This window comes from Bubalus bubalis, chromosome 1, assembly GCF_019923935.1.
Source record: "Bubalus bubalis isolate 160015118507 breed Murrah chromosome 1, NDDB_SH_1, whole genome shotgun sequence".
NCBI lineage: Eukaryota > Metazoa > Chordata > Mammalia > Artiodactyla > Bovidae > Bubalus > Bubalus bubalis.
The window spans coordinates 37940626-37964098 of record NC_059157.1 but is presented as its reverse complement, the minus strand read 5'-3'; the positions used below and the strand labels follow the sequence as shown (position 1 = coordinate 37964098).

General features: G+C 37.6%; 1 protein-coding gene across 4 annotated transcripts in view; it reads left to right on the top strand.

Annotated features, from left to right (window-relative positions):
- Positions 1-23473, top strand: part of WDR17 (WD repeat domain 17) — a 71024-nt gene that overhangs the window by 11287 nt on the left and 36264 nt on the right. For 3 of the 4 annotated variants that reach the window (XM_044938648.1, XM_044938666.1, XM_044938668.1), the window contains exons 2-7: positions 4130-4251; positions 10761-10889; positions 12098-12281; positions 13883-14113; positions 17045-17296; positions 19157-19279. In XM_044938648.1, coding sequence (XP_044794583.1) covers positions 4186-4251; positions 10761-10889; positions 12098-12281; positions 13883-14113; positions 17045-17296; positions 19157-19279 — 985 coding nt within the window. In that variant the 5' untranslated portion in view covers positions 4130-4185. The remainder of the gene's footprint in view (positions 1-4129; positions 4252-10760; positions 10890-12097; positions 12282-13882; positions 14114-17044; positions 17297-19156; positions 19280-23473) is intronic. The other variant, XM_044938656.1, reaches the window with a different exon arrangement.

The window sequence follows — 23473 nt, the reverse complement described above, 5'->3', positions numbered from 1 at the left end:
TCCAGGGGACTCTCAAGAGTCTTCTCCAACAACACAGTTCAAAAGCATCAATTCTTCAGTGCTCAGCTTTCCTTATAGTCCACCTCTCTCATCCATACATGACTACTGGAAAAACTATAGCCTTGACTAGACGGACTATGTGGAGAAGGCAATGGCACCCCACTCCAGTACTCTTGCCTGGAAAATCCCATGGCTGGAGGAGCCTGGTGGGCTGCAGTCCGTGGGGTCGCTAAGAGTCGGATACGACTGAGCGACTTCACTTTCACTTTTCACTTTCATGCATTGGAGAAGGAAATGGCAATCCACTCCAGTGTTCTTGCCTGGAGAATCCCAGGGACGGGGGAGCCTGGTGGGCTGCCATCTGTGGGGTCGCACAGTCTCGGACACGACTGAAGCGACTTAGCAGCAGCAGCAGCAGCAGCAGATGGACTTTTGTTGACAAAGTAATGTCTCTGCTTTTTAATATGCTGTCTAGGTTGGTCATAACTTTCCTTCCAAGGAGTAAGTGTCTTTTAATTTCATGACTGCAATCACCTTCTGCAGTGATTTTGGAGCCCAGAAAAATGAAGTCAGCCACTGTTTCCACTGTTTCCCATCTATTTGCCAAGAAGTGATGGGACCAGATGCCATGATCTTAGTTTTCTGAATGTTGAGCTTTAAGCCAACTTGTTCACTCTCCTCTTTCACTTTCATCAAGAGGCTCTTTAGTTCTTCTTCACTTTCTGCCATAAGGGTGGTGTCATCTGCATATCTGAGGTTATTGATATTTCTCCCGGCAATCTTGATTCCAGCTTGTGCTTCCTTCCAGCCCAGCGTTTCTCATGATGTACTCTGCATAGAAGTTAAATAAGCAGGGTGACATTATACAGCCTTGATGTACTCTTTTTCCTATTTGTAATCAGTCTGTTGTTCATGTCCAGTTCTAACTGTTGCTTCCTGACCTGCATATAGGTTTCTCAAGAGGCAGGTCAGGTAGTCTGGTATTCCCATCTCTTTCAGAATTTTCCACAGTTTATTGTGATCCACACAGTCAAAGGCTTTGGCGTAGTCAATAAAGCAGAAATAGATGTTTTCCTGGAACTCTCTTGCTTTTTTGATGATCCAGCAGATGTTGGCAATTTGACCTCTGGTTCCTCTGCCTTTTCTAAAACCAGCTTGAACAGCAGGAAGTTCACGGTTCACATATTGCTGAAGCCTGGCTTGGAGAATTTTGAGCATTACTTTACTAGCGTGTGAGATGAGTGCAATTGTGTGGTAGTTTGAGCATTCTTTGGCATTGCCTTTCTTTGGGATTGGAATGAAAACTGACCTTTTCCAGTCCTGTGGCCACTGCTGAGTTTTCCGAATTTGCTGACATACTGAGTGCAGCACTTTTACAGCATCATCTTTCAGGATTTGAAATAGCTCAACTGGAATCCCATCACCTCCACTAGTAGTGATGCTTCCTAAGGCCCTCTTGACTTCACACTCCAGGATGTCTGGCTCTAGGTGAGTGTGAGTGATCACACCATCGTGATTATCTGGTTCATGAAGATCTTTTTTGTACAGTTCTGCCACCTCTTAATATCTTCTGCTTCTGTTAGGTCCATAGCATTTCTGTCCTTTATTGAGCCCATCTTTGCATGAAATGTTCCCTTGGTATCTCCAATTTTCTTGAAGAGAACTCTAGTCTTTTCCATTCTATTTTTTTCCTCTATTTCTTTGCATTGATCACTGAGGAAGGCTTTCTTATCTCTACTTGCTATTCTTTGGAACTCTGCATTCAAATTGGTATATATTTCCTTTTCTCCTTTGCTTTTCACTTCTCTTCACAGCTTCTTAGGGTGTAGCTATTTAATATCTTGGAAGTTCTGGTCAACGCATGAAATGCTGGGATGGGAGCTGTGTCTCTACAGATCTCAAAGCATTTAGGAGCCGGCTGGGAGAGATTGCTCAGGAAACACTCCTTTGGAATAGTGGGAATTAAGGACTGAGAGGATCTATTATGGGCATGGCATCCACTGTGAACCAGTCATGGCCAGGTCATCAGACTCTGTTGATTTTCCTGTGGACCCAAATCCACGTCGTTAATCTAGCCCATCTCATTCCCCCGCCCCTTGTTTAGTAGACTCTGGTCTTCACATATTTCCTGTTTTGAGATTATTCCTGTCACAGCCTTCCTCACCTTTTTGTCCCTAATCTTGCTTCTAAAACTACTTGTGAGTTAAAGAAATATTAGTGCATGTCTCTGAGAGAGACTTAACACATTATGAAATATAATGACTGGGGCCCATAATGGGGCAGAAAACTCCAGGGAGAAATAAAAAGATAAATGACAATGTCTGAGTGATGGTAGAAAATATAGCCTAGTTATACAATACCTATCTACTTGTGGACAAATTCATTTCAGTTTATTTTCCCCTCTTAGTTTTGTTAGTACTAGAAAGCACTGCTGTGGATTTTTAGTGTATAATTTCTCTTTATTTAGATTGTATACCTGACAGCAGAAATGTGAACTTTACTGTTGTGTAGCCGCAAATTTGCACATTAGCATAATGAGCATAAAAGAAATACCATGAACATCCTAGGTATTCCCCCTCATGGCTCCTATCCGTCATGACTTCCTTTTCCCTGAAGAAAATGCTCCATAACTTCTAACAGCGTAGATTCGCCTTGTTTGTTTTTAAACTTTTATAAACAGAATCCTGTGATATTTATGTGTGACTTTCAGGCCAATTACATTATGTGCTTCATTCATTTCATTGTGTATAGTTCTTTTTAATTCCTGTGTAGCACCCTTGTGTGTGATTATCCCATGATTTTTAATCTCCATGACTGGGGGGAATCTGGTTTTTAAGAGAGGACTGTGTGTCTCCCCGACTTCATCCCTCCTCCGAGGCAGCCAGACTCCACTTGGCACCTGCGGTGGGTGCTGAGTAAGAGAACGCTTTTGCTCCTCTCCGATGAGGGGTCTGGGTTTGTCTTGGTTCGGGATGGGAGCCTGTGGCAGTTTCCTGCTGCCCGCCTCAGGCGGGGCAGGGCTGGCAGCTTTTGCTTCTTCCTTCTCCCTGTTCTGGGGTTTGGGGAGGGGGCGTCTGTCCCTCCCCAGAGGCACGTGAAGTTTGCGTTTACTCCCTGCTCATCGTCCCTGGGAGTAAGGGCATGTGTCTCCTCTCTGAAGGATTCCTAGCTGAAGGGTTGTGCTTCATTTGAGAGGAGGCTTCAGAGACCTAGGCTGAGTTCCATGCCTGTCAGCTCCCTGCGGCCGAGTGCTTCCTAAGTGCCCTGCCCGCTCGGGGATGGTGTCTGACTTGCCCTCCTCTTTCTCCTGAGCACCTCATTGAGGCCTGAGGCAATCTTCCAGGCAAGGGCAGCTCAGCTGGAACGTCAGGGACCTCCGGTTGTTCTAAATTGATTTTCTAGTTGACATCAGCCTTGAAGACTTGAACATCACAATGTTACCCGATTCCCTCCTACCCGCTTTGGTGGCTTCACCTCTCTTGCCCACACCTTGTCACGGGTGAAGCCGTTGGTCTGTTTGGTTTCTCCAGTGGCTGGGCTCCTCACTCTTTGGAATTCCCTTGTTTGCTCTGCACTCTGTTAGGTGATGTGCTTAACTTTTTGACACACTTAGGTAATTGGCAGTCAGCTAACTGGCTTTCCTCTCAACGGTGCCAGCAGGTGGAAATACAGGATCAGCCTTGTCATTGTACCCCTTTTAACCTGAGGGCTTTAATCTAGTTTTATATCCAACTCCTGATGTTAAGAATGGAACACATTTTCTGTTTCTTGTTGTTTTGTGTTTTCTTCTGGATTCCTTACTTTTTAACTTGATTACTTTTAGAAATAGTTTACCTTTCTTGCAAAAGTTAAATCCTAGATGTTTTTTAGACTGAAAACTGAAAGCCTAACAAAATATTTGACATAGCATTTGCTCGTACTATATGACATAATTATTATTTATTTCTTATTTGACTATAGGCTTGCATGTTCTGGTTTAGCATTATTTTTACAGATACTGTTATTTCTAAATTCTTAAAGCTGTTGCAGCTGAAATGTGTTTGTACTTCTAGCTTCTTATGCTGAGCAACATTTCACGAGACAGAGTTTGGTAAACCCGTTTGGTTGAAACGCATTGTTATTACTTTAGGTGCTGACTGTTCTGATGCTGGTTTCCAATTGCCTTGATTAAAGTAGAAACATTCTATGGCTTGGATGACTTACATTTCACATTGGTTTGAGCAAGATGATTGGTATGAAGGACTACAAAGAGTAAGATACATTTATGTTGTATTTATAATTTTTTCTGTGATTTTTTTTTTTTGCTTTACTTCTCATGCAGCTGTATTTCTATGTCATTTATATTGTGGACATTTTTGCAGTGCAGTATTCTGAGGATAAATAAGATGCTTATTTGATAGATTGAACAGCAGAGGTAAGAAGATAATATATAAGGATAGTCATCATTATATATTGAAGAGAGGTGTTTTTTTCTATCCTGTTTTCAGATGAATTCTTAATGTTTTCAGATTGTCTTTAGGCTTTAAAGATAAAACAGAATTCTTTCTAATGAGATTAATGAATGAAAATAGAAATAATTTCAAGAAAGTCTGTTTACTTAAGGAAAAACATTTCATGATAGAAATGTGCTAATACCATGTATTATAATAATATTGTAAAAGAAAATGAAAAAAATGTTCTGAAGAAGAGTGCCATGTTCCATTTGATAAATTTTCAGGCAATTAATTATGTTTCAAAAGGATTTGCATTGTTACTATGGCAACTTTTGCATAGCATAGCTATTCTGATCTATTATTGCAATGGCAGAAAACTGCCATTTTATTAGATACCTTATCAACATGGATTTAGTTTAGAATAGCATAGGATTTCTCTTTGATTATGTTCGCCTTTTAAATGAAAGATTCTTTGATTGTTTAAATGAAGGCAATTTGTGGATTTTACTTTTCATTCATGAGTGGAACAAAAGAGACAATATCCTCGTGTAGTTTTACCAGCTTTTCCCCACCGTGGTTTGCGAGCAGTGTTAGCGCTCAGTCATGTCCGACTCTTTTGCGACCTTATGGACTGTAGCCCGCCAGGCTCCTCTGTGCATGGAATTCTCCAGGCAAGAATACTGGAGTGGGTTGCCATTTACTTCTCCAGTGGTTTGAGGACATATATTACTAAAGATACGCAGTACTGAATGTTCCTTTCTCCTTACTTCTTCAGGGTGCTATCCTAATCACATCAATCAAAGATATTTTCTCAGTACTTTATGTCTTTTAATTTATCTTTTTAATTATAAATCCTCAGCAGTTTAAGCCTCTTGGGTTTTTTTGTTGCAGATTTCTTTTTCAGCTGTGAAACAAGCTGGTAAACATCTCTGGGGCCAATAAATATCTAACTCTGGAGAATAATCCTCGCGTTGTGGATTCTAAAGCATTCTTCATAAGGGAGGCTGAGAGTCAGTGGGTAGCTTACTACCCTGAATTCCAGCCTTACCCATAAATGATAAAAATGTTTCAGTGTATGAGTTTAATAGTAGTATTTGAAGTTGCACTGGACACATGCACATACCACCCACCCAGACACGCACACACGGAGACGTGTACACAGACTATGACTCTAGCATCTTTTTTGTGTGTTGTGTATTTTAAATGTAATAACAGTGCATTTTGGATGTTCAGACAGAAGACTCTTCTTCAGGTGTAGACTGTATATTCCTCTGTGGAAAAGAAAGGGGATGATAGTCTAATTGTGGGGGTCGAGGGGAGTGGCTGATTTAAAAAAAAATTTTTGTTTTACTAAAATTATGTGTTCCTTTATAGTGATTTTAAGACAGCTCATGGAGATTTTGTGAAGATTCGAAATCTTTCTCTCCACCATAACTCCAGTCTGCCCTTTAATACACTGTTGGCCTTTATTAGTGAATTTATTGTTCTGAGACATGTTAAAAGAATAACCTGGTCTCATACGTAGATGTAGTTCAACCCTAAAATTGCCATATCCTTTTCATGAGTTTGAGCTTTGGGTCAAGTTTTAATCTGTTCTTATACAGACTTAGATAACAATGAAACATCTTATTATAAATAATGAAAATTGAAACATGATTATTTAATTTCTTCTAAAATTCCACCGTATAATTTTTCAGATGATATGTATGTGCATATATACCCTATTAATCAGCATTCAGCATGCCATATTTTTCCATAGTTGTTTTTTAATGTTTACTGGAAAAGATAAGTTGGTTTTTAAGAAAAAAATTATAATTTAGAAATGAGTGTTTGAAAAATCACATACAAATATGAGTTTTATCTTAAGATCACTAAATTGGCCTTTACACTTTGATATAAAATATCAAAGATATTTATATATTTGACATAAAATATAGCATTTTGATAGGAAATATATGATATATATTTGATATCAAATATAGAACTATATGACTATACGTCAAAATATATATGACAAAATATAATATATTTGATGTCAATATATATTCAATGTCAAATGTATATATTTGGTATAAATACATTCCATATAAGATAGCAAATATATTTGATTTGCTATATAAATTTGATATAATTAATATTTATAGCATAACACATATTTCTACAAAAATGGCACATGTATATAAACTGGATTTTAACTTAGTTTTTTTTTTTTAATTTTATTTTATTTTTAAACTTTACATAATTGTATTAGTTTTGCCAAATATCAAAATGTTTTATAACTATTTTTGGCAGTGTTGTAACTCTAGCTAGATTTAAATTTCATGGTTATGTTATATTGTAATCTTGCTTGTGCAGAGATGAGCTTTATTGTTATACAAATCTAATTCAAGTATATTCTTATAACTTGTTTTTTTTGTGTTTTATACACTTACCCTTCACTGTAATTACAATGTATGTGTCATGTGTTTCATACAAGATTGAAACAAAAAATAGAATTTAGGTTGAAAAAATAAAAATAGTATTTCTGCCGGTCTGCAGTTGCCAGACTGCTGACATTGTCAGTTGCTTGTGAGGTGATAGTGCTCAGGCTTTCTTCCTGAATCCTTTTGTAAACCTGCATTATTCGGCGAACTGACTTCATCTTTACAGTGTGTATTTTGTTTCTGGGCCAAAAAGACGGTGTCTTCTGAAACAGTACATGTTTAGGATGGACATGGAAATACTTTGGTGGTTCACATAAAAATGCAACATATTCCTAAGTACAGATAAAAAGAGTACATAATATTTATCAGAAATATAAAATTACCTGTCACATACATTTGAAATATATTGGATTACCTATATGTGTGGCATGTTTTGTAGGATTTATATTTAAAATATAAATGTGTATTTTGACACGGGCCTTCAGTTGAATGTTTTCTATTTTCAGTGATGCAGAATAACTAACTGTGTAACCTTTCATGCTGACCATAATATCAAAAGCTTCTGGACACTTTGTCTCTTCAGCAATTGTAGATAACACTTAATAAAAGTGAGATATATGTGTGTGTGTATATATATATATATATATATATATATAAAATGATACATTTGAAAAATAACAAAAAAGTTTCAAATACTAGCAGTTTAAATACATAATTTAGATTTGTAGATGTGATAGTATTCATATCTTTAATGATGCATGATTTTTAATATCTCATTCAAAAACCCTAATTTTTTAAAGAAGCTGCCATTTTGTTTTTTCCTGTTTATTATTTTGATGGCTGGTTTGGAAAAGTTCTTCAACTCTGAATTCTAAAGGATTTAAGTTGTTGGACTATAATAAGACTTGTAAAAGCTGCCCAGGAACATACCACAGCAGACCAAATTGTATGAAAATATTGAAATGTTTATATTACCTGAATTTAGGAACTAAAAAGAAGTAAATCAAGATACATGATACAGTAAAAATATATTAGCATGGATTTAGAAGTGATTTTTTTTTTTTTTAATAAAGAGTTAGCGGAAGGACTTAATCGTTTCTAGTTTGGCATGTGAGGACCTCAGAACTCCTCACTGTGGCCTAAAACAAAACAATGAAAACTGAAAAATCAACAACTCCTTCTTAGATTTCTAAGAGATTTGAAGTCACCAGGCCAACTGCTGCCCCCAAATTGGAGAGATAGGCATATGGGCAGAATCACAGTGCGCCAGAGCAGAAACCCACCTGCAGAAACCTCCGTGGGAACCAGAGTCAGAGTGGAGAACCTCAGCGATAACTGGTGACTTGCTGGAGGCTCGTGTGTCAAGTCCCAGAGTTAAAAACTCCTGGGGGACCCAGTAATAAGGAGGCCTCCAGGCTTTTCTAAGTTTTGCCTCCAGGACCTTTACTAGGTTTTCACAGTAAATATCAGAGAAAGAACCCTGCATGCTTCTGGCAAGGGGAGAGGAAAAGGAGTTGTTTTGAAATATGTCAGTGCATCCTTCTTCTTAACAAGGCTGTCCTGTTTTACCAGAGCCTGATCTGCAGAGATTATATCTGCACCCAACCTGTCTGGGAGAAGGGAAATAGCCAGCCCCTGCTAACCATCCTGTCCCACCTTGGGGAGGAAAATCTCCAAGAGTACTGGTGAAATTACCATTCCATGGGCATGGGCTTATTGGAAGACAGAGAACTAGTTACAATCATGGGACTACAGAGTCATCTTAACATCACAACACTAAAGACCTACTACTGACCACAGTTCTTTTAAACAGTGACATCATGTTCTCCTGTCAACAAAAAATTACACGGCACACTAAAAAGCAAAAAAACAAAAGCACAGTTGAAAGAGATTAAATAAGGATCAGCACCAAAGTCAGATACAGCAGGGATATTCATCTGTGCCCAGCTATTATAGTTGGAGAGTTTAATACTGCTCTGTCAGAATAGAACAGATCTCGTAGACACAAAATTAGTAGAGACATAGTTGAACTCAACAACACCTTCAAGCAACTGGATGTAATTTGATGTCTATCAGCTACTTCATCTATCAATAGCAAATTACACATTCTTGTCAAGCTTACATGGGAGATTGACAGAATAGACCATATTCTGGACCAAAATCACACCTTAACAAATGTAAAAGTATAGAAATAATAGTGTCTGCTCTTAGACAATGGAACTAAACTAGATATCAGTAACAGAGAGCTGGAAAATCCCCAAGTACTTTGAGCTTAGACAACACTTTTCTAAATAACATAAGGATCAAAGAAGAATTCTCAAGAGAAATTAAAAATCATTTTGAACTAAGTGAAACTGAAAATACAACTTAACAGAATTTATGGGAGGCAGGAAAAGGAGTGTGTGGAGGGAAATTTATTGCATTGAATGCATGTATTAGAAAAAAAGGAAGCTCCAAAATCAATCATCTAAGCTTCTGCCTTAGAAGACTAGAAAGGAAGAGCAAATTGAATCCAAAGTAAGCAGAATATAAGAAATAATTACAGCAGAAAATAAAAGGGCAAGAGGCTTGAAAAGACACCTCACTGAAGATGACAGATGACATGGAAGCTCATGGAAAGATGTCCAGCATCACAGGCTATTAGGGAGTAGCAGATTAAAGCGACAATAAAATGCTGCTACATGCCTGTTAGACTGGCCCATCTAAACCACTGACAACAACTTTGGTGAGAAGGTCAAGTAGCAGGAACACTCATTTTTGTCTGTTGGGAATGCAAAATGGTGTGGACAGTCTCACGTTTCTTTCCCAAATATAAACTCAGAATTTGTTTACACACAAACCTTACATCCCAAGGATAAACTATAAAAGCCTATTTAATTCACATGTAGTTTAAATAATGTATATTTTCAGTGAAAAGTAATATTGCTGTAACATTGTGAAAGGGAAAGTGTGTATTTTTTTTATTATTTATCAAGAATGCTTGGTGTCATTAGGGGAGGAAGAAACCAGATATTTGTAGCAGTTTCTTATACTTGTAAGCACTCAAAAGCACAGATTTTTTATCATGCTGATTTTTACTGCAGATTATTTACTTTACTAGTTCCACTCAGATAAGGGAATTTAATGGGGTGAAGAGAGAAAAATTCGAGTAGAAAAAAGAGATCTTTTCAGGAAGTGGAACTATGAAATAGAAGAGATATAAAGAAGAAAGTAGCTTTTTAAATAAATGAGAGTTAACATAACTGAGTCTGGGCTTGTTTACTCTAAAATCCTCTGCCCTGCCATATGAACGATGTATATTCTGTGATTTCCAGTTTCCTTCGTCCCCTCTTCACAGTGAAGACCACTGGTAACCCAGCTTGTATTCCTGTCTTACGTACCTCAGATAGTGTTTGTAAGGATGCCAGAGGCAATGTGAAACTGAAGTTCTGAGACAGAGGTCACAACACTCCCAATACTGGGTTGGCTCACAGTGTTTTACATTTGAACTTGCTGCCTTGAATGAATTGCCAGTATTTAAAAACGGGTACATTTACATGAAATTCTGGATATTTCTGTCTCTTTGGGAAGTCAGTGGCACTAGACCCTTGGGATAGGAATGTGTACTTTACGCTTCACTCTGTCCCCGTCACTGCTGGTGGGATTCCCAGCCCTTGATCAAATGTCAGCCGTCATTTATTTTATAATCTCACCTCTCCAATAGAAATGACCTGCCTTGATGTCTATTGCTATCTGGAGATTTCAGCTCCCATTCTTTGAAAGCATACACTGAGATGAATAGTGCTAGCGGAAAATTTTTTCAGGGCATGGAGATAAGGATTTAGGAACGCAGATGTAAAACAACGAAGAGGCGATTTGTTGAATAATGGAGATGACCGGCATTCCTCTGAACTTGCTTTTCAAGGTGAACATGTCCCAGGTAAGGCAGGTGGGACTGCTGGCTGCTGGGTGTCAGCCGTGGAACAGAGACGTGTGCGCTGCCAGTGGAGACAGGTTTGCCTACTGTGCCACCCTGGCCATCTATGTTTATCAGGTAAAAGAATGCTGACTCTTTTCAATTTTTCATTTTTTCGGATAAGATTAATATTTAATTAAGTTTGAAAAGCTAGTGAAATGCTATTAAAGTCTGCAGTTTAGTTAATAAAAATATTTAATTAACACTCGATTTGAAATTCCTGAGTTCAGTTTTCTGCATTGCGCTTAAGACCCCATGTGGGTTATTTGTAAAGTCAGAGAGGGTCACTGATATGCGAAATGACTTCTTCATGCACTTGTATTTATAGACTCTTCCTCTGAGTGGCTTTTACAGCAGTTTTTTCTATTAGATACTTTACATCTGCATTATCTACCATTGGTAACGTAAATGACTACTTTAAAAGTTATAAACCTGTTCATCCCTACACGTACAGAAAATGCATTTATACCTTTAAACAGGCTCATGGCGTTGGGCATAGGAGACTATGTTAGCTGTTAAGGTTTTACTGCAAATATATGGTTAAAGAAAGATTGGTGGCATTAATAGATAATATAATAATGATTTGAAAAAGTATCATATAATACTGTGAAAGGTTCGTTATGTGTTCAAGGAAAAAACCAGGTTCAACAAAATGACAAATACAGTATATAACAGTCTGTCATAAACATGTTAAAAATGATAGATGAATTGATCTACTAATTAATGGCACAATTGCAAAGGAAATAGGAAAATTAGGCTATTCATTTTGTCCACTTGCATATAAAAACAACATAATGCCCTTTCCAAGAAGCAATAACATAAAACAGGTCCAAATGATACCACTGCTCTGCAAACCTCACATATCTTAATAATGCAGTAATGAGCAGTTGGCTTATTTAATGTACATTTTTTTTATTAAAATACAATTTAAAAACTGCAGAAAAATTATTTCAAGACCAAGGTATTTTTCCTTCATAAGTAGATAGGGCTTCAGAAAATATAATAAATCTCTTAATTATGCATATTTAAATACACATTTGTTTTTACTCATTTTAAAATTGATATGTTTAATGTCAGTCCTCTCTTATTTTTTTAAAAGAATGATTTTGTTCCGTTGAATACATTTGAATTCACTTGAAAGTAGACCAAGCTTGAACTGTGTTCATATCTTGTTATTAGGTATACTCATTTTCGTGTGTGCAGCTTTTAAAAAATGATGTGATTATTAATGGAAAGTGTATTACCTGAAAAGAAGCACTGATATGTTTTATTTACATATTTTTTAGTTGGATCACCATTATAATGAATTCAAACTCCACGCAATTATGTCTGAACATAAGAAAACAATCACAGCTCTCTCCTGGTGTCCACATAACCCTGACCTGTTTGCGAGTGGCAGTGCCGATAATTTAGTGATCATTTGGAATGTTGCAGAACAAAAAGTCATTGCTAAACTTGACAATACGAAAGGTATATCTCTTAACTGGGGTTTACTTCATTGAATGAAATATTTTTATTTCAATAAGCAAAGTATTATACTTCAGTAAGCTCAGGTTTTAAAGTAGTGTTTTCCAAGCTCTCTAATGAAAGTCTATGTACGAAACACATTTCATGTCATGATTCATGGTTCTGTGTGTGGATGCGTACAAACCAAAACACAATTTCATGAAATAATCAGACTTGCTATGATAAGTCACTTCAGTCATGTCCGACTCTGTGCGATGTAGATGTGCGATGTAGATGGCAGCCCACCAGGCTCCCCCGTCCCTGGGATTCTCCAGGCAAGAACACTGGAGTGGGTTGCCATTTCCTTCTCCAATTCATGAAAGTGAGAAGTGAAAGTGAAGTCGCTCAGTTGTGTCCGACTCTTAGCGACCCCATGGACTGTAGCCTACCAGGCTCTCCGTCCGTGGGATTTTCCAGGCAAGAGTACTGGAGTGGGGTGCCGCTGCCTTCTCCAATCAGACTTAGTACACTGATTAATTAAAAACATAATCTGTACCAGATAATTTATGTTTAAATATAACATTAAAAATTCAAAAATAAATATAAAGACAATAATTAGAGGCAATTTTCTCAGTGAGACAATTATAAGAGATTAATAATTAACTTTGTATTTTGTCTTTTAGTTTTAAAAGGGGTTATATATATACAGCATTGTATTTTCTTACCCTAACGTTTATGTGAAACAGGTGGTCAGCTCATTTTAGTCAGATCCATTTTACAGATGAAGAACTAGGCTTAGGTAATGTGACTTGTTTAATTTAAAGCAAAACTAAAATTTAAATCTAAACTCCTGGTAAGACTGTAGTTTGTAGCATTAACTTTGTTATTAAATGCATATAGTAGCACATTTAACTTTTCATACATTTAATCCTTATGCCTGCAATGCAAGAGACCTGGATTTGACCCCTGGTTTGGGAAGATCCCCTGGAGGAGGAAATGGCCACAATACTCCAGAATTCTTGTTTGGAAAATCTCACAGACAGAGGAGCCTGGTGGGCTACAGTCAGTGGGGTCACAAAGAGTTGGATGCAACTGAGAGAATAACACTTAACCCCAATTTATATTTAATATCCTTTAAAGCTGGAATTGTATCCCATACTAACTTGTACACCTAGAACACCTAAAGTAGGTCTTATGCACAAAAAAACTCCTTGTAAGTTTTCATTGCTTACTGTAAGAATTCATTGTTTTAATATTGGGTTGCCCAAAAAGTTTGTTCCAGTTAGAAAAATCCAAATGAACTTTTGGGGCAACCCAATTTATAGTTTCCTGAAAGAAAGAACTGTGTAAGTTTCTTTGAGTATGTGAAGCATATGATCACATGAGTAGTTTTAAACCAGAAACTAGGTATACTTTTTCATCATAGACGTACTCTCCACATGTTCCCTGTAGTCTATAGGGTTACTTTATAAATTAAATTCCCAAATAAGAGGTAATTTTTTTTTTAAATAATGAATATAACCTTGTATTTTGGTTGTCTTGGAAGTGTAGGATGCAGATAATATTGAATGGCATGGTCTTATGCCACATCTCTCGATTGTGTGTCTGTATTTAATTTATTCCAGGGACGCCTGCCTCTCTTAGCTGGTGCTGGAATGCTGGTGATGCTGTGGCATTTGCTTCCCACAGAGGCCCGCTGTTCATATGGACCATCTCAGGACCAGACAGTGGGGTGACTGTGCACAAAGACGCCCACAGCTTCCTGTCTGATATCTGCATGTTCAGATGGCATACACAGAAAAAGGGGAAAGTTGCCTTTGGTCATATTGATGGAAGTCTATCAATTTTTCAGCCAGGTAAGAATGTTTTTTTTTAGTCAGATGTCTTAAATTTTATTTTTCTTATTTACGTACGTAATTTCATATTAACATACGTAATTACATATTTACATATTTATGTATGTTTCATATAACATACGTAATTTCAAATTACATATGTAATTTTCATATTTACATGGCATAGAAAGTTAATAGTGTTTTAATTTTTAAATAATAGTTGTGCTTGGGCTCCCCAGGTGGCTCAGTGGTTAAGAATCTGTTTGCAAATGCAGGAGATGGAGATTTGGTCCCTGGGTCGTGAAGATCCCCTGGAGAAGGAAATGGCGACCTGCTCCAGTATTCTTGCCTGGGGAATCATATGGACAGAGTTGCCTGGTAGGCTGCGGTCCATGGAGTTGCAAAAAGTTGGACACGGCTGAGCACACACACACACACAGCACAATAATTGTGCAAATATTATCCAGTACTATGCCGATTCCAAATAACCATTAGAAGTAAATTTTATTTGTAAGACATTTTAGTACATTTCACCATCTCTTAGGGACACAATTCAACCTGTAACAACCCAATACAGATTCCTTGACTTCATTATTCTATAGGATTTTTAGCAATTAATGTGCACAAAACATTAGTATAGCCCTGTGGTGTGTTTTCCTTACATATGCAAGAGCTAACGGGTCATGAAGGAAGCACTGCTTTTCAGTTCTGCCACTGCATTCTAAACTGTGAGTTTGAAACTCAGAGAGCATTGGCATTGATACCAGCAGCGTTAGGTCTTGTCCTGAGGGGTGGTCCCCCTTCCCTTCTGAGCGACTAACTGTCACCACAGATGGTTGTTTGGTCCTCGAGGCTCTCAGAGCAGACTGTGATCTCAAGCTCTCTGTTGTCCTGTCTTTGTCTCTCTTGGAAGAAATACGTGGAGGACTGCCCACAATAGTGCAGTTCATCCATCATTTGGAAGCAGTGATTTTTAAACCCTGCTTAGTGTGTCTGTGGATTTCTTTGTGTGTGTTGGGCAGGGGTGGGGTGGGACATCTTGGTAGGTGGTCCAGCTGAGGCTTCAAGCCTTTCGGTCTGAAAAACACCACTTTATTCCGTATTGGACTTCATGTAAAAATTCTCATATTAATAGGGGATTCTAGGGCCAAAAGAGGGAGAAGGCAATGGCACCCCACTCCAGTACTCTTGCCTGGAAAATCCCATGGCTGGAGGAGCCTGGTGGGCTGCGGTCCATTGGGTCGCGAAGAGTCGGACACGACTGAGCGACTTCACTTTCACTTTTCACTTTCATGCATTGGAGAAGGAAATGGCAACCCACTCCAGTGTTCTTGCCTGGAGAATCCCAGGGATGGGGGAGCCTGGTGGGCTGCCGTTTGTGGGGTCTCACAGAGTCGGACATGACTGAAGCGACTTAGCAGCAGCAGCAGCAGGGCCAAAAGAGGTGGAAAACTACTGCTTTAGCTATTTCAGGTTATATCCTTGGACAAAAGCAGATCATTAGAAATGTTTTAATTAAATTGACTTTGGTATTACTCCAGGGATATGCACTAATCAAATTTTCATTGTTTCCTTTTGGAAATGTTGGCGTAGTGCTTATGTAATATTGCTTTTATAATCTGATATGTTGAAAGACAGCATGTAATGATGTCGTTGCAGAAAGGAGCTATGGTATCTTTCAATTGTCTTATTTTTTGAGTAAGCACTTCTTTTAAAGTTTATGATCCTTAGGAATAATTGGTACTTCTGTTAAGGTTGTAATCTCTAAACTTAGCTGTTTCACTGCCTTTCTGTTGCAAACAAGAGGAACATTTAATTGCAGTTTCCGTATGGTATGTCAGCAAAAGCCTTTTTTTCGTTATCACCAGTGTGTATATAATTTGGAAGAAATAAGAGGATTGTTTGCTGGTCCTTTTCTTCATTTAATTTCATTTGTTTCATCTCCCTATTTTTCTCGCTGCCTGTTTGTTCTGGTAGCCAGGAGTGAATTACGATGTGGCAAATGATAATATGAATGAGGACAGATGACTGTAAATATTGGGATGCTGTTTATCATACACCCACTTCAAGGCAATTAACTCATTTACTCTTAAAAAAAAAAAGGACCTCTGGTGTCGTCATGTTCTCTACCATAAAATAAAAAAGTTGAGCACACAGAGATTCAGTATCTTGGAACTAGGATTTGGACCCAGGCAATGCTCCAAAGCCTGTGCTTTTATTCAGAACACGATATTCTTCCTGTTGGTGAGCACCTCCCTGCTGCTGCTAAGCTGCTAAGTCGCTTCAGTTGTGTCCGACTCTGTGCGACCCCATAGACGGCAGCTCACCAGGCTCCCCCGTCCCTGGGATTCTCCAGGCAAGAACACTGGGGTGGGTTGCCATTTCCTTCTCCAGTGCATGAAAGTGAAAGTGAAGATGCTCAGTCGTGTTCGACTCTTCGGGACCCCATGGACTGCAGCCCACCAGGCTCCTCCGTCCATGGGACTTTCCAGGCAAGAGTACTGGAGTGGGGTGCCATTGCCTTCTCCGAGCACCTCCCTACCCCTATGCTATTGTAATTTAATGAAATTGTAATTGTTGACAAGATCATATGGGTTATTTTTCCACTTTTTTTCCCCTAACAACTTCTCAGTAGCAAATAGAAAGACATCCAGGATACTGGGGATTGCCTAAGCAAGGCAGTTCTGTCCAGCTGCATCCTTAGTAGTTCAGTCGCTAAGTCGTGTCTGACTCTTTGTGACCCCATTGACTGCAGCTTCCCTGTCATCCTTTGGACAAACTCTTAATTCTCCTTCATTCGCATGTCAGTTATGACTTCCACATAAAAATGCCACACTTGTATTCCCAGGACTCTTGGGATCAGTGGTCTGCAAAGAGGAAGTTCAAATGATCTCAGTTGTTAGTCTTATTTTGGAAATTTTGTTGAAAACCGTGTTCCTTACATTTGAATAGGTAATAAAAGTCAGAAGCATGTGCTGAGACCCGACTCTCTTGAAGGGACAGATGAAGAGGACCCCGTGTCGGCCCTGGAGTGGGACCCACTCTCTACTGACTATCTGCTCGTGGCTAATCTGCATCATGGAATTCGCCTAGTGGATTCCGAGTCACTTTGTTGCATAACGACATTTAGTTTTCCCAGTGCAGCAGCTTCTGTGCAGTGTCTGGCCTGGGTTCCCAGTGCTCCTGGGATGTTTATAACTGGAGGTAACTTTACCTTGTTCCCCAGAGTTTTAAATATGTGCATATTCTTTAATTGAGTCTGGGAAATTGCACTCTTTTATTGACTGATTTTGTATAAGACATTAATATCTCAAATATTATCATTTATTACAGTAAATACCAAGTTTACTTTTATTTCTATTGTGCATCATTAACATAATGACAAATAAAAATGAAAAGAAGGCCCAGTTTTCCAGGTTTCTGGCAAAAGCAGAATATGTCATGCATGTACACGTGTGTGCATGTCTGGATTTGTGTATATACAAAAGGGAACAGCAGTTCAATTTCAGCCATGGCTGGATGACAATAAAGGTACTGGCTAGAAAAACAAGTTATATGAATGAGAGGTCTCTTAGCCTCACTGATAGTCTTGGGTCATGTTTTCCTAATTATAAGACCGTCAGCAAAGCTAAGAAGTGATGGAGGATGGGAAGATGAGGAATTTAAAATATTCATTGGGAATTAAATGACTTACCATTCACATAGGTTCAGAGAAACCAAGTACTTTCGGCTGCTGTATAAACACTTCCCATATTTGCCAAGTCTAACATAAAAGACAAAAGAGTCTTTATCCTTTCAGCAGCTTTAAAGAAGCCTTTTTTCTTTAAGCACTTAAACTACACATGGAAGTAGATTCTTATTTATATATGTTAATTGACTTAATTACACATGATATAATTAATGATAGACATGGGAATTTTGTTTTTATGTATTATTATTACTGTCCTTATTATTGAGATGAAATTTACATATCTTAAAAATCACCAAGTTAAAGTGTACAGTTTAGAGGTTTCTATGTTCACAGTGTTGTACAACTGTAACCACCATTTACCTCCAGAATCTTTCCTCATCCCCCGATAGACTCTGTACCCATCAACAGTCAGTCTCCATGACCCCCCAACACACTCCCTAGACGCTACACATGTATGTACACTAACCACTGATCTGCTGTCTGTCTCTGTGATTTGCATATTCTGAATTCACAGAAAGTGAATATTCTGGATTCACAGAAATTGAATCATTCAATGTGTGGCCTTTTATGTCTGGCTTCTCTGATTTAACGTTAAGTTTTCAGGATTCATCCATGATGTAGTGTGAATGAGTACTCATTCCTTTATATAGAAGGATAATGTTCCATTGTATGGATATGCCAAATGTTGTTCATCCATTAATCAGTTGGTAGACACTCAGCTTGTTTCCACTTTTGTGCTGTTATGAATAATGCTCCTGTGAATGTGTGTGTTCAGGCTTTATGTAGACATGTCTGTAATTTGTGTATGCAGGAGAGCAATTGTTGGGTCATATGGTAACTTTGCAATCAGTTGAGGAACTGCCAGTCTTGTTTCTGGAGTAACTTATTAAGGTGGGAATTTTGGAAGCAGGGGGTTTTCTAATTACTCTTCAGGCATATCAGCTAGTCCTTGTTTGGCTGCAGGTGAGCAAGGATGCAGTTTACAAACGTTTCAAGAGAGGAAGGTTTGTTAATGGTGGGGGTAGAAAGTTTTCTGTGACTGACTTTCCTAGAGCACGTTGTCACTGGGTGCTTTTTTGTGATAAAATCATCATAACTGTCTTTTCTGGGGGAAGCTGCAAAAGCAAGCAGTTTCTTAGCTTAGAAGGGGATTTGAAACAGAAAAAAAAAAAATAGCAAAACCTGCCAAAAATTTAAGGGATGAGTATCATTTCAGCTGCTGCTTTGTATTATTATAGAACATTGTGTGAAGAATGTCAGTAAGTGGTGTTAAAAATCTGGCAAGTTGAAATTTTGTTATTACTTTTATATCTCAGCATTTTATGTTTCAAGTAAAATGTGCTAATAGAATGCTTTTCTTTTGATCTGACTAGATTCCCAAGTGGGTGTTTTACGCATTTGGAATGTTTCTAGAACAACACCTGTTGATAATTTTAAATTAAAGAAAACAGGATTTCATTGCTTACATGTACTGAATTCTCCTCCAAGGAAAAAATGTAAGTAAAAATGTTAAAATTTAATATTTAAAAATATCATATTTGCTGCTATCAAATAAAATCATATAATGATATAAACATAACAAATACTGGATGCTACTGAAAGGCAAATTTTTAAAAACTGCCCTTGATAATATGTGTGCTAAAGTTACCATCAAAGCCACATAATATCTAATATTGCTAAACTGAAGATATTTAGAGCAAAATTACATTTTTAAATGTTATTGAATGAGGATATTAAAATAATATTAAATTGTCTACATGGGGAAAATGAAATGATGGTACTGGTGAAAATAAGAAATAAAAAGTGATAGGATTAAATAAAATTGCTCTGAATCAAATATACTGGGAAATATTTATCTGTATTCCAATGTGTACTTAATATAGATTGATCTAATAATTTATAATGGTATCATTATTTTTTTTTAATTTAATTTTATTTTTTTAAACTTTACATAATTGTATTAGTTTTGCCAAATGTCAAAATGAATCCGCCACAGGTATACATGTGTTCCCCATCCTGAACCCTCCTCCCTCCTCCCTCCCCATTCCATCCCTCTGGGTCATCCCAGTGCACCAGCCCCAAGCATCCAGTATCATGCATCGAACCTGGACTGGCAACTCGTTTCATACATGATATTTTACATGTTTCAATGCCATTCTCCCAAATCTTCCCACCCTCTCCCTCTCTCTCAGAGTCCATAAGACTGTTCTATACATCAGTGTCTCTTCTGCTGTCTCGTACACAGGGTTATTGTTACCATCTTTCTAAATTCCATATATATGCGTTAGTATACTGTATTGGTGTTTTTCTTTCTGGCTTACTTCACTCTGTATAATAGGCTCCAGTTTCATCCACCTCATTAGAACTGAGTCAAATGTATTCTTTTTAATGGCTGAATAATACTCCATTGTGTATATGTACCACAGCTTTCTTATCCATTCATCTGCTGATGGACATCTAGGTTGCTTCCATGTCCTGGCTATTATAAACAGTGCTGCGATGAACACTGGGGTACACGTGTCTCTTTCCCTTCTGGTTTCCTCAGTGTGTATGCCCAGCAGTGGGACTGCTGGATCATAAGGCAGTTCTATTTCCAGTTTTTTAAGGAATCTCCACACTGTTCTCCATAGTGGCTGTACTAGTTTGCATTCCCACCAACAGTGGAAGAGGGTTCCCTTTTCTCCACACCCTCTCCAGCATTTATTGCTTGTAGACTTTTGGATCGCAGCCATTCTGACTGGTGTGAAATGGTACCTCATAGTGGTTTTGATTTGCATTTCTCTGATAATGAGTGATGTTGAGCATCTTTTCATGTGTTTGTTAGCCATCTGTATGTCTTCTTTGGAGAAATGTCTATTTAGTTCTTTGGCCCATTTTTTGATTGGGTCATTTATTTTTCTGGAGTTGAGCTGTAGGAGTTGCTTGTATATTCTCGAGATTAGTTGTTTGTCAGTTGCTTCATTTGCTATTATCTTCTCCCATTCTGAAGGCTGTCTTTTCACCTTGCTAATAGTTTCCTTTGATGTGCAGAAGCTTTTAAGGTTAATTAGGTCCCATTTGTTTATTTTTGCTTTTATTTCCAATATTCTGGGAGGTGGGTCATAGAGGATCCTGCTGTGATGTATGTCAGAGAGTGTTTTGCCTATGTTCTCCTCTAGGAGTTTTATAGTTTCTGGTCTTACGTTTAGATCTTTAATCCATTTTGAGTTTATTTTTGTGTATGGTGTTAGAAAGTGTTCTAGTTTCATTCTTTTACAAGTGGTTGACCAGTTTTCCCAGCACCACTTGTTAAAGAGATTGTCTTTAATCCATTGTATATTCTTGCCTCCTTTGTCAAAGATAAGATGTCCATATGTGCGTGGATTAATCTCTGGGCTTTCTATTTTGTTCCATTGATCTATATTTCTGTCTTTGTGCCAGTACCATACTGTCTTGATAACTGTGGCTTTGTAGTAGAGCCTGAAGTCAGGTAGGTTGATTCCTCCAGTTCCATTCTTCTTTCTCAAGATCACTTTGGCTATTCGAGGTTTTTTGTATTTCCATACAAATTGTGAAATTATTTGTTCTAGCTCTGTGAAGAATACTGTTGGTAGCTTGATAGGGATTGCATTGAATCTATAGATTGCTTTGGGTAGTATACTCATTTTCACTATATTGATTCTTCCAATCCATGAACATGGTATATTTCTCCATCTGTTAGTGTCCTCTTTGATTTCTTTCACCAGTGTTTTATAGTTTTCTATATATAGGTCTTTAGATTCTTTAGGTAGATATATTCCTAAGTATTTTATTCTTTCCGTTGCAATGGTGAATGGAATTGTTTCCTTAATTTCTCTTTCTGTTTTCTCATTATTAGTGTATAGGAATGCAAGGGATTTCTGTGTGTTGATTTTATATCCTGCAACTTTACTATAGTCATTGATTAGTTCTAGTAATTTTCTGGTGGAGTCTTTAGGGTTTTCTATGTAGAGGATCATGTCATCTGCAAACAGTGAGAGCTTTACTTCTTCTTTTCCAATTTGGATTCCTTTTATTTCTTTTTCTGCTCTGATTGCTGTGGCCAAAACTTCCAAAACTATGTTGAATAGTAATGGTGAAAGTGGGCACCCTTGTCTTGTTCCTGACTTTAGAGGAAATGCTTTCAATTTTTCACCATTGAGGATAAGGTTTGCTGTGGGTTTGTCATATATAGCTTTTATTATGTTGAGGTATGTTCCTTCTATTCCTGCTTTCTGGAGAGTTTTATCATAAATGGATGTTGAATTTTGTCAAAGGCTTTCTCTGCATCTATTGAGATAATCATATGGTTTTTATTTTTCAATTTGTTAATGTGGTGTATTACATTGATTGATTTGCGGATATTGAAGAATCCTTGCATCCCTGGGATAAAGCCCACTTGGTCATGGTGTATGATCTTTTTAATGTGTTGTTGGATTCTGATTGCTAGAATTTTGTTAAGGATTTTTGCATCTATGTTCATCAGTGATATTGGCCTGTAGTTTTCTTTTTTTGTGGGATCTTTGTCAGGTTTTGGTATTAGGGTGATGGTGGCCTCATAGAATGAGTTTGGAAGTTTACCATCCTCTGCAATTTTCTGGAAGAGTTTGAGCAGGATAGGTGTTAGCTCTTCTCTAAATTTTTGGTAGAATTCAGCTGTGAAGCCGTCTGGACCTGGGCTTTTGTTTGCTGGAAGATTTTTGATTACAGTTTCAATTTCCGTGCTTGTGATGGGTCTGTTGAGATTTTCTATTTCTTCCTGGTCGAGTTTTGGAAAGTTGTACTTTTCTAAGAATTTGTCCATTTCTTCCACGTTGTCCATTTTATTGGCATATAATTGTTGATAGTACTCTCTTATGATCCTTTGTATTTCTGTGTTGTCTGTTGTGATCTCTCCATTTTCATTTCTAATTTTATGGATTTGATTTTTCTCCCTTTGTTTCTTGATGAGTCTGGCTAATGGTTTGTCAATTTTATTTATCCTTTCAAAAAACCAGCTTTTGGTTTTGTTGATTTTTGCTATGATCTCTTTTGTTTCTTTTGCATTTATTTCTGCTCTAAGTTTTAAGATTTCTTTCCTTCTACTAACCCTGGGGTTCTTCATTTCTTCCTTTTCTAGTTGCTTTAGGTGTAGAGTTAGGTTATTTATTTGACTTTTTTCTTGTTTCTTGAGGTATGCCTGTATTGCTATGAACTTTCCCCTTTGGACTGCTTTTACCGTGTCCCACAGGTTTTGGGTTGTTGTGTTTTCATTTTCATTTGTTTCTATGCAAATTTTGATTTCTTTTTTGATTTCTTCTGTGATTTGTTGGTTATTCAGCAGCATTATTTGCAAAAGCATATTCACATTCTAAGGGAAAGTTTTTTTGAAAGAAGACAAAATATGTGATAACCCAGTGATACCTGTATCAGATCTGACCCGCAGAATTGTAAGATAATAGATTTGTAATGTTTAAGCTGCAAAAAAAAAAAAAAAAAAAAAGAATATACAGAAAATAACTAAGCAAGGAGACTTTTATACAAAGTTGGGGAAATGAAAATGTATAAAAAGTAAACATTGACAAAGAAGAAGTTTAGATGCAAATGTATGTCAGACAATTGTGATTGTTAATTTGGGTGCTAAATTAAGTGAAAGTGAAAGTCACTCAATCATGTCCAACTCTTTGCGACCCCATGGACTATTTAGTCCATGG